Source organism: Aulonocara stuartgranti (genome assembly GCF_965226115.1).
Source record: "Aulonocara stuartgranti genome assembly, chromosome: 18".
Taxonomy (NCBI): domain Eukaryota; kingdom Metazoa; phylum Chordata; class Actinopteri; order Cichliformes; family Cichlidae; genus Aulonocara; species Aulonocara stuartgranti.
The window spans coordinates 1,775,114-1,791,262 of NC_138954.1; the positions used below are offsets into that span (position 1 = coordinate 1,775,114).

Genomic DNA, 16,149 nt, shown 5'->3' on the forward strand with positions numbered 1-16,149 from the left:
CCCCCTCCCCACACCACCTCCCACCCCCCTCCCTGTAAACCACCACAGCTTCTAGTTCACCCTTTCAAAATAAAGCGAGTCGTCAGCAGGCTCAGGAGACGGCGTTGGACTTTCACCTTTTTGTTTTTTCGCTGGTTTGAGCTTTTTTGGGCTGCTGTTTATATTTTCGGCTGCTGCCCTCAAACTTCCTGTGGTTGTTTTTGTTTTCACGTCGGGTCAAAACCACGTCGCCGCTTTTATTAAGCTGAACCGTTTTTAGATTTTGTGTGAGCTGGTCTTTTTTTCAACCTTTAAATCATTTAATGTTGCGTTAAGAGGCCAAATCGTCCTTTTAAATCTGCATCGTTTCGTCGGTCGCACAGGTTTTATTTGAACGTGTCCGATTAAAGATCTTTGTAGTAAACTTTGTGTCACTGAACATGTTTCACTGATAAATCCATTAGTGTTCAGAAATCTGTGAAATGTTTTCATTAAAGCCTGATTTGGATTCAGGTGATTTCAGGAGCTCAGGGTTAAAAATCTTTTTTCTTTAGTTGTTTTTTATCCGTCACCTCGTTTAATCAGTATTTTAATAAAAGTTTCATTAAAGTTTCTTGGATTTAAGTGATGTTACTTTCTATTTTTCCTTGTGTGGTTTTGACCCGACTCTCCGATCAACACCAAACTGCTTTGTTGTTGTTGTTTACCTGTCGGTCTGACTTCCTGTCCCGCCCCCTTTCTCATCTTTATCCAATCAGGAGAAAAGGATCGGGTCCCTGGATGCGGCGAACTCACGGCTGATGGCGGCGCTGACGCAGGTGAAGGAGCGTTACAGCACGCCCAACCTTCGCAACGGCCTGTCGCCAAGCAACCCCACCAAGCTGTCAATCACTGAGAACGGAGAGTTCAAGAACAGCAGCTGCTGATTGGTCCTGCCCTGGGTGGGGGTGGGGTTTAAAGTATATAACTCCCTCGCCCACGAGATGAGCTGCAGACATCAAAGAGAGAATTTAAAGATATAGAATCTATTAACACGAGTGTAAATACTGATGTTTGATCTGATGTACAGAGAGTGTGTGTGTGTGTGTGTGTGTGTGTGTGTGAGAGCGAGTGTGTGTGTGTGTGTGAGAGAGCGAGTGTGTGTGTGTGTGAGAGAGCGAGTGTGTGTGTGTGTGTGTGTGTGAGAGAGCGAGTGTGTGTGTGTGTGAGAGAGCGAGTGTGTGTGTGTGTGTGTGTGTGAGAGCGCGAGTGTGTGTGTGTGTGTGTGTGTGTGTGTGTGTGAGAGCGAGTGTGTGTGTGTGTGTGTGTGTGTGTGCGCGTGTGTGTGTGTGTGTGTGTGTGTGTCACAGAAGCACAGCGAGGAAGAAATAAACCAAAAACTGAAACGTTTTCTAATCGATTTTTTATGAATTCCTTTCGAAGCTTCTGTTTTCGTTTCTCGTAGCGTGGAGTTCCCGTTGTTCTTGTTTTTTACCTGACGAGTTGTTTTGGGTTTTAATTTATTCCCCCTCGTTCTCGTCCTGTTGCTGATCTACTGAACAGACTCCTGGAGGATCAGGGTCAAAGGTCACGCCTGTCTGCTGTCCCTATGTTGACAATAAAGTCTACCTGAAAGTTTGACTGTGGTCCGATTCCTGTTTGGCGTGCTCGTGTTTCTTTGATACTCACGCTGCCGTCGCTCTTATTTCATGTTAATTTTGTTCTGAAGTGAAAACGAACATCGGTCCCACAGGTGAGCGCGCACCTGAGGAGCATCAGCGCCTCCTTTATACCATCGCCATTGGTATAAACTGCCGTCGGGCTCAGTTTGCGTTCGTGAGGCTGTTTGTGGTGGTCAGACTGCGAGTAATCCCAGATCTACTGCGGCTGTTTGTAGGAATGACGAAAATGGTCAAAGGTTCACCTGGACACGATGTAGCTGCAAACAGACGCTTCACCAAACATCAGCTGTGATTTAAGCCGCACCGTCATTAAGTTCAGTGAAATCGTTAAAAGCTCAAAACTACCCCAACATTCACGCCGCCGAGGCGATGGCAGCGTTTAACTAAGTTTATCATGAAACTTTGAAAGAAGTCATTTTAAGGTGTCACAGTCTCGGGCAGAAGTTTAGGAGGCTGCTGTGTTTCCCACTGACACCAGTCTGGATGACATCATCAGCGAGTCATTTCTGACCAGGACATGATCTGTAACTGCTTCTTTCATCTGATCAACATCTCTAAAGTTAGAAACATCCTGTCTCAGAGTGACGCTGAAAAACTAGTTCATGCATTTGTTACTTCCAGGCTGGACGACGATTCATTATTATCAGGATCCCTGTTAAATCCAGAATTTAAAATCCTGCTCCTCACATACAAGGCCCTAAATAATCTTAATAACCTTATAGTACCATATCACTTTGCTCTCATTAAAACTGCTGAGCGTGAGGAGCGTGGAGCCAAAATATGAAACACACTAAAGGTAAAAAATGATCTCTCACTCTGGACTCTGTCACGTTTTATTCTGAAAGGGTTCCCTCTGCACCTCCGAGTTTACGTTGTTTACACTTATATTGTGAAAGGCAGGAACTGGAAGAATCCCTTTTCGCACATGCGCAGAGCACACCGGGCTTTCCGGATGGACGGCGGAGTTAGCATTAGCTTTAGCTTCACTGAAGTTTAATCTCACGTTTTTCTCTCGGCTGCATCAAAAATGTCTTCCCTTCAACTTCCGGCTGAGTTTGTCACCGAGGCCGTGACTGCTGACGGAGGAGGAGGAGAAGCAGGAGGTGGCAGAGAGTTTGAACAACGCACCGAGGAGGAGATGGACCGCGAGCGCAGGCGCAGACTGCTGGACATCACCTGGAAACTTGATAGGCAGCCGCACCGGACAGGTGAGCAAAACCGGAAACGATCAGAGAGACACTGGCTGTGTCCCAATTCAGGGTCTGCACGCTTGAAGTACGCATTTCAAGTGCGGTTACGTCACCGCCACGCGACGACGGCTGTCCCAATTCGAAGTGTACTTCAAATGCATACTCCAAATGCGCCGTCGATTTCCCCAAATATCACGCTTCATATATCCCACAATTCATAGCGCGGCGGTGGGTGTGGATAATTTTGCCGCAAAATACGGCAGAAGGGAGCGGCCGAAGAGTGAACTGTCAAAAGTACTGAATATGACGTCACTTATTTATGTGCGAATGTGTAATAATTAAAGTCAGTCACATATCCACAAACACAACAAGCTGAAAGTCAGATATATATATCATAATAATCTGACAATACTATAATATTGGCCATATTATATTTACATTACCACAGTGAGATGACTTTAGTCTCATGAACAACATCAGCTAATTGTTATTTACTAACTAATCTTAGTAAAGTTTACTAAGATACTAAGATAACTAATCTTAAATGACTGTTCAGCACAGACATGAAGCCCAACAATCATGTTTTACAGTCCCGTGGTCTCAGCCTCAGATACTCAACTAAAGTGATGTCATGACAAAAATGAATGACCAACAAAACATGTTTCTCCTTCATTTCTGTCAAACAAAGCTGTAACGTGTCTCGCGGTTAGTATCATGGTTGCTAGGCAACCTGAACAGCGCGACGAAGCGTATGCCGTCCCATTTCACAAGCCTCTCACTTCCGCACTTCTCGTACTTATAGTACGCACCGTACGTAGTGCACGTACTTCAAGCGTTCAGACCCTGAATTGGGACACAGCCGAAGAGAGAAAAGAAAGCGGGTGATCTGCGTCATAAAGGATTCTCCACAGGTGGGCTGTTAAATCTGAGCTCACCTGTTTAATGTTTCCGGTTCACCTGGCGGCAGCTGGGTCATAAAAGCCGATTCAGCTTTTACGCGGTTTGACGACCGTGTTTCGGCTCCTCGTGAAACCTTCAGCTCACTGAACGGGACATTTCCCTCCAGGACAGATCCACAGGAGCCATGTTTCTCTCTCCAGCTGTGAACATCTGTGTGACAGATCCACGGGCAGGAGTTGGTACCTGGCTGTTTGATTACAGAAGTGCATTGTGGGTAAACTGGTGGAAATTCTACAGTAAAATAAAAGTAATTTTTTCCGCATTAAATTCAGAAAAAGGGAGCGTGTGCAGGTAAACAGGTGTGTGTCATCAGCAGGGTGCACAGGCAGGAGCCAATCAGAGCTCGGTGTGACAGCGAGCCTTGCTGTCGTGGTCATTATGTGGACGTCCTGCGTCAGCTTTTGCGGCCATGCCTAAATGTTGCCATAGTTACTTTTAATTGGAAGCTCAGTATTGCTGCTGGATCAGCTGATGCTGTCCTCCAATCGTGGGCTGCCTTTGTTTAAACAACAGAATCCCTTCCAGGGGCGGAGCTGCTTGACACCTGGTTGCCAGCGATGGTGGTTAAATTCCCATACTTCCCAGTTCTGCTTCCACCAAAGAGTCACACGAACACTGTACAGCCAACAACAGCTGGATTTAGTCTGCCTCACTATTCAGTCCAGCTGTTCACTGTAAACGTCCTGCATTGGCTCAGGCTGCAGGTTTCCAGATGTTCTCTTCCTTAGAGACATGAATCAACAGGGTCACCTTCTAGCTTCCAGCTGTGCTCTCTTCACCGCTACAGTCTGCTGGTCCACCACTGAATGCACCTGAGGGTCTGCAGGGTTGGATCCAGACTCCCTGGAAGCATCTGTGGTGGACAGGAGAGCCTGTTCAGATCCACACGAGCACTTTTTGTGTCGAAGAGCAACTTGGGGTTTAGCATTTTCATGTAGACTGGATGACCTGCTCTACCTCCTGAGCTACAGGTGGGACTTTACCCAGCTGGTCTGCGTCTTCCTCGTGAGACCTTATCTCTCAAGCAGTGAGCTCTTCAGCTGCATTTCCAGCAGCAAATCAGACTTTTTGCTGCTGATTGTTGGACTTTGTCGCCTGTTGGAGTGATTCTGCTCATAATTTGGGTTGTGGGGACGGGGGGTGAAGGAGTCCTCTCTGGAGGTCTCAGGGTCGAGTAATGACCTCTAGCAGCCACTGTGATGGCTTGCAGAGTGTGAAGTAGTCCCACCTGAGGCCACGGTTGTGATGGACGGCGATGATGATGATTGTCTAAAGGGTTTTAATTTTTTTTTTTACTGTCATCACATCTATAACATGTTTGTCTCTTTGTCCTTCAGACATTCGACAGGAGGAGGAAGAGCTCTGCAGCCAGGAGAGGAGCAGCAGTCTGGATCAGGAAGCGCGAGAGCTGCCACAGATCAAAGAGGAAGACGAGGAACTCTGCACCAATCAGGAGGAAGCAGAGACTGAACAGATGAAAGAGGAAGAGGAGGAGCTTTCCATCAATCGGGAGGAAGAACAGCTCATACTGGAGTCTCAACGTAACACTGACAGTAGCTCGAAGTCCGTGCAGCACAGCGTTTACGCAAAAGTGTTTAAGACAGTGTCGCAGACGAAAGACGAGCACACGAATAAAAAATCTCACGCCTGCGAAACGTGCGGAAAGACTTTTAGCAGTAACTTCCACCTGGTGACTCACATACGCACCCACACAGGTGAGAAGCCCTTTGCTTGTAAGACCTGCGGAAAACGTTTCAGCCGCAAGTTCGACGTGAAAGCTCACGCAAGAACCCACACGGGCGAAAAGCCGTACACGTGCGAGCTGTGCGGTCAGAGTTTTAGAAGAAACTATCGGCTGACAGTCCACATGAGAAGTCACACGGGCGAGAAGCCTTTTGCATGCGAATTTTGCCGCAAAAGTTTCAGCTGTAATTCTAATCTGAAAATCCACCTGAGAATCCACACAGGTGAGAAGCCTCACGTTTGTGAAACCTGCGGGAAAAGCTTCAATCGCAGCGGTCAGCTGAAGATCCACCTGAGAAACCACACAGGGGAGAAACCGTACTCCTGCAAGCTGTGTGGAAAATGTTTCAGCAGCAGCTCGTCACTGATAGGCCACATGAGAACCCACACAGGTGAGAAGCCTCACTGCTGCAACACCTGCGGGAAACGTTTCTGGCAAGCAGTGTCTCTGAAAATCCACACAAGGAGCCACACGGGCGAGAAACCGTATTCCTGCCAAACGTGTGGTAAAGGGTTCAGCAGCTGTGACTCGCTGACCGTCCACACCAGAACCCACACAGGTGAAAAACCTTACTCCTGCAACACCTGTGGAAAGAGATTTAGGCAGTCTTCGGGACTGAAGAGTCACATGAGAACTCACAAAGGTGAAAGGTTGTACTCGTGTGAGACGTGCGGGAAAAGCTTCACTAAGAACGTCAGCTTGCTCCTGCACAGGCGGACCCACAGAGACAAGAAGTCTTACACCTGCAGCACCTGTGAGGAAAGGTTCATCTGCCCTTTAGAGCTGGACAATCACATGAGAACTCACACAGGTAAAAAGCTTTATTTCTGCGAGACGTGCGGGAAATGTTTCACTCACAGCTCCACTTTGGCCGACCACATCAGAACGCACACAGGTGAGAAGCCGTACGCCTGTGAAACCTGCACCAGGCGCTTCAGTAGTCGCGCTTACCTGAAAGTCCACATGAGAACGCACACAGGCGAGAAACCGTTTTCCTGCAAAACGTGCGGAAAAGGTTTCAGAAGCTGTACTCACCTGATAGCCCACGTGAGAATCCACACAGGTGAGAAACCTTACACCTGTAAAGTGTGTGGGAAACGATTTAGCCGCTCGTCGGGACTGAAGAACCACATGATGACTCACACAGGTGAAAGCGCCTTTTCTTGTGAAACGTGTGGAAAAAATTTCTCTAGCTGTCCTCCTCTGATAGTCCACATGAGAACCCACACAGGTGAGAAGCCTTACTCCTGCGACACCTGTGGAAAAGAGTTCAGTAGCACCTCTCATCTGAAAAAACACATGATTGTGCACACAGGTGAGAAGCCGTATGCCTGTGATCTCTGCGGTAAAAGCTTCACTAGCAGCTCCTACCTGAAAGTCCACATGCGGAGCCACACAGGTGAGAAACCGTATTCCTGCAAAACGTGTGGGAAAGGTTTCAGCAGTAAGCCGCCGCTAATAGTTCACATGAGAACCCACACAGGTGAGAAGCCTTACACCTGCAATAGCTGCGGGGAAAGATTTACGTATGCGACGGTGTGGAAAAATCACATGAGAGCTCACGACTCTCACACAGCATCCTCTTAGGAGAGGAGCAGCTGAGGAAACATTTGAGGTCATCAGCAAACGGGAAGAATCGGCGCGGTTTCGACCAGGAGGGATTGACTTCAATCTGAAGTGACCAGCACTGACTGGTTCTTTCAGATTAAAGGACAAAACTTGAAGGTCAAGTAAGCTGGAGGCCGTGTTGGAGAACCTTTTTCTTTGACCGCAGGCTGTAAAGGCTGATTTATGGGACTGAGTTTTGTTTTTATTCTGGTGTTCGATGTTTTCTCAATACACTGGATGAAATGCTTCATCATGGTTTCCATAAGTGTTTTGTACAGTTTGGAGTCAATGATGTGATTCATGGGCTTTATATATTATAAATGAAACAAAGAATGCAGCAGTGATGCAAAGCTTTCTATCAATAAAGACATTAATAAAAATGAACATCGTGTTAGTCATGCTTACAGCGCCGAGTGCCACAGAGGTGGTTGTAGTTCAGGAGGTGGAGCAGCTCATCTATTATTGTACTGTTTATATTGTGCAAAATCACAACAACAACTCAAAGCACTTTATATTTGAAAGTAAAATCAAATATAAAGTGCCAAATATATACTGTGTGTAAAACAGGGGTCTCAAACTCGTGGCCCATATATTGGGTGACGTTACTTTTTTTGTTCAGAAGGATTTGTTTGTTTTTGAGTGCAATGTTAAAAAAAAAATGATTTAATGGAAGACAATATGAGCAGAGTACACAAACACGCAGAGGGATAGGCTGTTAGTTCAGTGAGAGTCAAAAGCTAATGTGTTCACTTATGTCTGCGTTTTTAATGTGGTCATCTGTCTGTCTTCCTTCTGTCACCCCAACCAATCACAGCAGATGGCCCCGCCCCTCCCTGAGCCTGGTTCTGCTGGAGGTTTCTTCCTGTTAAAAGGGAGTTTTTTCTTCCCACTGTCGCCAAAGTGCTGCTCATAGGGGGTCATTTGATTGTTGGGTTTTTCTCTGTATGTATTATTGTAGAATCTACTGTACAGTTTTTTCAAAAAGGTCTCAAAGACTTTAGAGTCAGACCTGTTACAGATCGTCAACTTTTCTTTAATATCAGGTGTGTTTCCAGAACCACTAAAAACTGCTGTAATCAAACCTATACTGAAAAAGGACAATCTTGACAAGACACAAATGAACAACTACAGGCCGATCTCAAATCTCCCGTTTTTAAGTAAGATCATTGAAAAAGCAGTTTCTCAACAGCTCAGTTACTTCTTAAAACAGAATAATTGCTACGATGCCTTCCAGTCAGGTTTTAGACAGAACCACAGCACTGAAACCGCTCTGACCAAAGTGTGTCTGAATACAGACAGTGGAAAAATGTCAGTCCTAGTTTTACTGGATCTCAGTGCAGCATTTGATACAGTTGACCACAACATATTACTCAAACGACTGGAGAACTGGACAGGTCTTTCAGGAACTGTACTAAACTGGTTCAAGACATACGTAGAAAACAGGAAATACTTTGTATCAATAGGTAACTTCACATCTGAGCAGACAAGTATCACATGTGGAGTTCCCCAAGGTTCCATCTTGGGACCCCTTCTGTTTAACATCTACATGCTCCCACTGGCACAGATTATAAACAACAACAAAATAAACTACCACAGCTATGCAGATGACACACAAATATATATCACAATGTCACCAGGAGACCGAGGCCCTGTACAGGCTCTTGGTAAATGCATTGAGGAAATTAATGACTGGTTGTGCCACAATTTTCTCCAGCTAGACAAAAACAAAACTGAGGTAATAGTCTTTGGCGCCAAAGAAAAACGATTACAGGTCACCAGAGAACTTCAATCTATACATCTAAAAACCACAAACCAGGCGAGAAATTTGGGTGTAGTGATGGATGCAGACCTAAACTTAGAAAAACACATTAAGACAATAACAAAATCAGCTTACTATCACCTCAAGAATATTTCAAGGATAAAAGATCTGATGTCTCAACAGGACCTGGAAAAACTAGTCCATGCATTCATCTTTAGTAGGCTTGATTACTGTAACAGCATCTTTACAGGTCTACCCAAAAAATCAGTCAGACAACTACAGCTCATTCAGAACTCTGCTGCTCGAGTCCTCACTAAGACCAAAAAAGTGGACCACATCAGTCCAGCTCTGAGGTCCTTACACTGGCTGCCTGTCCGTCAGAGGATAGACTTTAAAGTTCTGATGCTGGCCTATAAAGCTCTGAATGGTTTAGGACCAAAATACATCAATGACCTCCTGACCCAGTATGAACCTTCCAGATCCCTCAGGTCATCTGGATCCGGTCTTTTATCAGTTCCCAGAGTCAGAACCAGACACGGAGAAGCTGCATTCAGCTTTTATGCTCCTTTATCCCTTGGAGATCCTTAAAAAAGACATCCACCTTTGCTTTTAATGGACATAAATGTCCATTCCCCAAAAAGTGCTATAAAAACTTTATATATTAATATTTTTTTCCCACTTTAAATTGGTCAGTCTTTTAAAACTACTTCTCCCTGAAATATTCATATAAAGTTTTAATTATATTTTCGTTGTTTTAACCCTTTAAATCCCAGTTGTATTACACGAGCGCCCTGTTTTTTTAGCCCCAAAAAAACTAAATATTTTCCAAAAAAAACATTTGAAGTAATATTTGATTGTTATTATAATTAGGCCTTTAGATGGTCCAAAGATTGGCACCAAAATTCATTTTGACCTGCCGTTATTTTTTTTGCAGGAGCACATTAAAAAAAAATGCATCCACCTTTAAGCCTATGTCCATTCCCCAAAATGTGCAATAAAAATATTAAATATTAATTTTTTTTTCCCTCCGGGTACTCCGGCTTCCTCCCACCGTCCAAAGACATGCAGCTTGTGGGGATAGGTTAATTGGATAATCCAAATTGTCACTAGGTGTGAATGTGCGAATGAATGTGAGTGCGAATGGTTGTCTGTCCCTGTGTGTTGGCCCTGCGACAGACTGGCGACCTGTCCAGGGTGTACCCTGCCTCTCGCCCTATGACAGCTGGGATAGGCTCCAGCGCCCCCCGCGACCCTGAAAAGGATAAGCGGAAGCGAATGGATGGATGGATGGAATTTTTTTTTCACTTTAAATTGGTCAGTCTTTTAAAACTACTTCTCCTTGAAATATTCATGTCAAGTTTTAATTACATTTCGCGGATTTTAACCCTTTATATCCCGGTTTCGTCACATGAGCGCACTGCTTTTTTTTGCCCCAAAAAACATAAAACTGAATATTTTCCAAAAAAAACATTTGAGGTAATATTCAATTGTTATTATAATTAGGCCTTTAGATGGACTAAAGATTGGCACCAACATTCATTTCGATCGCCTTTTTTTTTTTTTTTCAGGACCAGAAAATGGTCTCCAGGCGGCAAATGCTCCTCCTCTAGGCTGAAATAAGTGCATCTTCCCGGGGTAAGTCGCGACGATTACCGGGGACTCCTTTTTCCAGCACGTACGTCCGATACCACGTGACAACAAATACGTCATTTCCTGTTGACTAAAAAAAAAAAAAAGCACCCTCTCACGGCCCTAGGGACCGAAAATGGTCCCGCCCGATCAGCGGGCGAAGCCGCTGCTGCACGCCGGAAATGAGGCTTCATTTCCCGCAGGTCTGTCTAAGCAGCCCGCTGTTTTCCAGCCCGGGGTCAAATGTGGAGCAAGGGCGCCACCAGGTGGACAAATAAAAAAATTACAACTCTAAGGCCCATAGTACAAAACGAAACGGAAACATAAGTAATCACCAAGACATTAACGGTAATAATTCTGCAGTGAAAAATAGCGTTTATAATGGAAGTCAATGGGGACATTTTTGTCCGAAGAGACTAAGGTGGATGCATCTCTGTAGCTTAGCCATTTTAGGCTAATTCAATGAATTTACACCACAATTATAAAATATAATTAAAAAGAAAATTCTTTGACAAATTTGGCTATATTCCACTCAACACAGTGAAAATGGTTTAAAATTAAAAATGCAAAAGACAATAAATGTCCCTAAGGACCTCTGAGGGTTGTTAAATCTGGAACAAACTCCCAGAAAGCCTCAGATCAGCTGAAACACTCAGTTTATTTAAATCCAGGTTGAAGACTCACCTGTTCTCAGCTGCATTTGAATAAAGCACCAAATCCACACTTTTAAGCTTAAATTTCAAAACTTACATTTAACTACTGATTTTATGTTTTGATTTTATCTGTTTTGATTTTATATACTGTTTTGTTTGTTTGTTAATTAGTTTGTTTGTTTGCTTGTTTTAATCAATTTTAAATCATGCTTTTTATTTGTTTTTGTTTTTAATGTCTCTGTAAAGCACTTTGAATCACCTTGTTGTTGAATTGTGTTATACAAATAAACTTGCCTTACAATAGAAAGTGCCTTGAGGCAACTGTTGTTGTGATTTGGCGCTACGTAGAAAAATGAGAAATAAAATGAGAGCAGGGGCGCTGCCACATGTATTTGTGGGTGTTTTCTTGTTTGTTTTGCATTATGTGAACACTAAAGTGTCCCTCACATTAGATGACAGTGCCAGCAGTGGCCCACAGCTCGTTTGAGACCCCCGATGTAAACTATATGCTTTAGCAAAAAGGAAAGTTTGAAGCCTAATCTTAAAAGTAGAGATAGTGTCTGTCTCCTGAATCCAAACTGGAAGCTGGTTCCACAGAAGAGGGGCCTGAAAACTGAAGGCTCTGCCTCCCATTCTACTTTTAAATACTCTAGGAACAACAAGTAGGCCTGCAGAGCGAGAGCGAAGTGCTCTAATAGGGTGATATGGTACTACAAGGTCATTAAGATAAGATGGGGCCTGATTATTTAAGACCTTGTATGTGAGCAGCAGGATTTTGAATTCTGGATTTAACAGGAAGCCAAAACAGGAGAAATCTGCTCTCTCTTTCTAGTCCCTGTCAGGACTCTTGCTGCAGCATTTTGGATCAGCTGAAGGCTTTTCAGGGAGTGTTTAGGACTTCCTGATAATAATGAATTACAGTCGTCCAGCCTGGAAGTAATAAATGCATGAACTAGTTTTTCAGCGTCACTCTGAAGATCAAATAAAAATGCAGTTTTTTCAGCGACGTCGGGACAGACGAGGGTTTCTTCTTCCTCTTCAGAAATCTTCAGGCGTCGTGGAGGACGTCACCCGTTCAGTGTTCAACACGTGTTCAGGCAGGCCGACTGAAGTGTGACTTTTATAAATGAACACACAGGTTTTCTTGTTAAGTTTTTATTATGCTTAAAAAAGAAAATTAAAAGACAGAGGAGGTGGTGATCAAAGAAAAAGAAAAATATATATTCATATTCAAATATCTTTATACTTTTCTATTCATATATGATTAACAATGCAAAGAAAATAATTCCCGTAGTAGTAGTGCTTAAGTAAAGTTCAATATAGACTTTATTATAACAAAATAGGCAGTTTACCGAGGGTTAAATATCTGTCAAAATCTCATTGTACAATAATCGTGTTTCCGACACCTGTGGACGCCCGGAGGTGGCAGCTCGTCTCCGGGCTCGCCGCGCGAATCGCATGATCGACATCGTTTTTGTGGTAAGACACTGGCGACGCTGATGGACGTCACCGCGACGACCGGCGGGGTTCTAACTGCAGAGGGCGCCACTGCGTCACGCGACTGTGGACTCGTCCAAGTGAGAAAAAAAAGAGACCAGAATTAAAAAAAAAAAAAATCAGCTGAAGAGAATCTAAAATCAGGAGTTCAGATCTCACGAGACACTCGTTGACGTCGGCGTTACTTCCTCGTGTTGTCCTGCAGCTCTGACGTGCTTTTAAATATTTTTAATTTTTCATAAGTGTTACAGTTATAATTTCATTATAATAAAATAGATTGTTGTAATAAAAGTTAATATAATTCTTGTTTCACTGTTTACAGGAAGTTTTATATTTTGGTAAAATAAAATCTTTTACTTTTTAGGTTTTAGGGGTTATAATAAAATATTAAGAAATCTATTTTGTCCTGTGATTCTGGTGTTTGTGTAAATAAAATACGGATTTGGGATTTTAAGTTATTCTAAACTTAAAAGTTTCACGCTTTTCTAAATTCATTTATGTTAAAACAATTTTAATTTGTTTTGCATTTTCTGGTGATTCAAATTCTTTTTGTATTAGATTATTTTTTCCTTGCTGTTCTGGATCCTTCATAAAAATCTGTTTTTTATTAATTATGAGCAGTTTTTCTAACAGGCGGAAAATGTTTGTAGCATTTTTCTTGATTTTAATATTTAATTATCTTAAATTAGATTTTATCATAAACCATATTTGGCATAATCAGTTTCATAAAATTCTGAGATAATTTTCTTTAGTAAATTAAAATAGTTTGATTTTATTAGATTCTTTTGTTATTTCTAATATTGAGATTTTTCTGGTAATAAAATAAACATATTTGGAAATTTCTGTCTTGCATTTGGTGTTTTAGTGAAATTAAACACGTTAATGAATAAAATATTTTTTATAGATATGATTTATAATTTTTGATGATTGCACTCAGCTTATTTTCATCTATAAAAATATTTATATTTTTCTGTCTCTTTGTCTCGGTGGTTTGGTGAGAAACGATTCGACGTCTGCAGAAACATCAGAGCTTTTATTTTTTCATCCCTGAAATCAGAAAATCTGTCAGATTCTTTCTCATTGACAGAAAATTATAAATGTTAAAACCGTTTCCTCTAAAAACAAAGTAAAGAAACTGTCGTTTTCCTTCGTTAAGCCTTGCGGCGCCCTCTAGCAGCAGAGCAGGAACCTCGCAGCGTCCTGACGAACATCCAGCAGCAGCGAGGAGCGAAAATAAAAAACAAACGAAACGTGAGTAGAGTCTAAAAAACGAGCAGAAGAGAAAAGCGGTGACATCAGACGTGAGGCGACGGGGCTGATGGGAAAATAAACGGGATTAACTGACATGCTGTTAAAGCTCAAACGTGCAAAGTTTTGCTTTTTGTGTCTCCGCCTCCTCCGGACCGACAGACGCTGCCTGAGACTGAAACTCCGCCCACCAGCTTACCTTACAAGACAAAAAAAGGGGAAAAAAACCCACAAAGAAAAAACTAAACATAAAATCCACTTCGTACGTTTCTTCTCGTCACTTCCAGGTACCTTCCTCGTCTCCTCTAAAGTTCTCCTCCCTTAAACATTAAGGAGCTGTACCGCGGTGAGTGTGATGTCATCAAACTTCCTGTGTGCTTTGCTCTGCTGGTCAGGAAACCCAAACATGAAGTCTTATCAGGCAAAAAAAGAAAGAAAAGAAGCTAAACTGAACTCGGGTCGGCCGCTGCGTCGCTGATGGGGCGAGTGGAGGGTGAGGCGTGGGGGAGGGGACGTCTGCAGGTCGACTCGTCCGTCAAAACGAGGAGGAGGAGCGGCCGTCTTCATAACTTCTCCTTGGACTGAACCCAGATGAAGGGACCCGACTGCTCCTCGATGATCTGCTTCACCTGGTCGTAGATCTCCTCCAGCGTGTCGCCCTGCACGATGGCTGCACACACACAGAGCAGAGTCAGCGGCGAGCGCGTGACATCATCAAAGACGGGCACAGCCCACCTGTACATCACTCATCCCGACTCCGCTGACGTTTATTATCGTTTTTAAATGTTTGTAAATAAAGTTATGATTGGTGCCTCTTGTTGCATCAGCTGTGATGTCATTAGTGCTGTGGACGTGTCAGAGCGCTGCTTGTGTCTGAAACCAATCAAAACACTCCTTTCATCTCGAAGTTTAAAAGCTCCGCCCATAAAAATAAAACTACAAACGTATTTAAACCTGGCTGATCGATCCTTCGAGCTCATTTCTCGGACTTCCTGCTCTCTGATAAGGCGGCGCCATTTCTGCTCGTTATTAAAGGTCCCGGCAGGGTGGTATAGCGCCAGTCTGCGTGAGGAACTTCCATCAGGATGCACGCTCGCAGAGGTGCACGAGGACACGACCTCGAAGAGGAGATCAGCCAAATTTAAAACGTCACGTCTCAAACAAAGACTCGTCATTTCCTCCCGTCTGCTGCACTAATGTTGAGGTGCAGCTCCAGCACGTGACCAGCAGGGGGCAGAGAGGAACCACATGCGAGACTGTAACGTGGTTTCGACGGCGCGGGTGGAGAATCACCTGAGCTGAGGCGGGTGGAGCCAGGGCACTCACCTGTGAAATGCTCGGTGAACTCCTGCTCCAGCTTGTTCGCTCGGTCGAAGGTCTTCTTGCCCTGCTCCTCCGTCAGACGCTTGTTCATCTCCCTGCAGAGAAAAACCACGTCACCTTCACGCTCGTGTGGGAGAACTGAGTGGAGGCGTTTCCTGTGAAGTGACTCACATGATGTTCTCCACAGATTTGGGTTTGATGAAGATGGCGATGGGGTGGAGCTGAGCCAGCTGGAGTCTCTTGATGGCGTTACCTGACACGTCCAGGATGCAGTGTTTGCCCTGAAAACAGCAGGAGAACATCTCAAACCACACGCCGCCGCTTGAATGAGGTCAGAGCGGGGTTAAAGGTCAAAGGGGCGTGTCGCCATTACCTTCTCCGCCACCTCCCGGACCGACTGCACGCTGGTCCCGTACAGGTGGTTGTTGTATTGCCCCGCCTCGATGAACTTGTGGTCCTGGATGTCCTTCTCCATCTGCTCTCTGGAGATCACGAAGTGATAGTCTCTGCCGTCCACCTCGTAGTCCCGCTTCGGCCGGGTCGTGTCTGCGGGCGGGGTCAGCATTAAACATCAGGTGACACGAGCGTACAACGCAGCCTCTGTTTACAGGCGTTCGGCGGACTTACGAGGGACGCAGGATCCGAACTTGTCGGGGAACTCTGAGATCAGGTCGTCGTTGATGCGGTCCTTCATGGGGCCGAGGATGATGACGGGGCGGGTGTAGTTCACTGTGGGACAGAATCGAAGCATGTCGAATATGCAGGAACACCTGAGTGCTGCCTGTGGTAATCAGATTACTTTAAAAAAAGAAAGCTAAGCGAACACAGATGTCTCACCTTCCTGCTGAACGACGGGCTCGTAGGACAGCACGTACTCCTCCTGCCCACCTGGAGACAC

At 44.3% G+C, this 16,149-nt stretch overlaps 3 protein-coding genes across 21 annotated transcripts in view; 2 read left to right on the forward strand and 1 right to left on the reverse strand.

Annotated features, from left to right (window-relative positions):
- The window catches only part of rasal2 (RAS protein activator like 2), a 63,703-nt gene extending 62,106 nt beyond the window's left edge, over window positions 1-1,597 (forward strand). For all 7 annotated transcript variants that reach the window (XM_082513548.1, XM_082513551.1, XM_082513546.1 and 4 more), the window contains one exon: window positions 738-1,597. In XM_082513548.1, coding sequence (XP_082369674.1) covers window positions 738-905 — 168 coding nt within the window. In that variant the 3' untranslated portion in view covers window positions 906-1,597. The remainder of the gene's footprint in view (window positions 1-737) is intronic.
- Window positions 1,598-2,451: 854 nt separating this feature from the next.
- LOC309693924 (uncharacterized protein) lies at window positions 2,452-7,963 on the forward strand. The gene is made up of 2 exons (XM_082513585.1): window positions 2,452-2,848; window positions 5,128-7,963. The coding sequence occupies exons 1-2, from the start codon at window positions 2,668-2,670 to the stop codon at window positions 7,119-7,121; spliced, it is 2,175 nt and encodes a 724-aa protein (XP_082369711.1). The 5' UTR covers window positions 2,452-2,667; the 3' UTR covers window positions 7,122-7,963.
- A 4,705-nt stretch (window positions 7,964-12,668) lies between these two features.
- The window catches only part of dlg1b (discs large MAGUK scaffold protein 1b), a 98,291-nt gene continuing 94,810 nt past the window's right edge, over window positions 12,669-16,149 (reverse strand). For all 13 annotated transcript variants that reach the window (XM_082513571.1, XM_082513572.1, XM_082513565.1 and 10 more), the window contains 6 exons: window positions 16,089-16,139; window positions 15,879-15,980; window positions 15,625-15,797; window positions 15,423-15,532; window positions 15,255-15,346; window positions 12,669-14,598 (listed from right to left, as the gene is read on the reverse strand). In XM_082513571.1, the coding sequence (XP_082369697.1) occupies window positions 14,492-14,598; window positions 15,255-15,346; window positions 15,423-15,532; window positions 15,625-15,797; window positions 15,879-15,980; window positions 16,089-16,139 (635 nt within the window). In that variant the 3' untranslated portion in view covers window positions 12,669-14,491. The remainder of the gene's footprint in view (window positions 14,599-15,254; window positions 15,347-15,422; window positions 15,533-15,624; window positions 15,798-15,878; window positions 15,981-16,088; window positions 16,140-16,149) is intronic.

What these genes read in the sequence shown, in the direction of transcription:
- LOC309693924 (XM_082513585.1), top strand. Translation starts at nt 2,668, where the DNA reads ATGTCTTCCCTTCAACTTCCGGCTGAGTTTGTCACCGAGGCCGTGACT. An exon ending in TAGGCAGCCGCACCGGACAG is followed by an intron (nt 2,849 to 5,127) that starts GTGAGCAAAACC and finishes TTTGTCCTTCAG; the next exon opens with ACATTCGACAGGAGGAGGAA.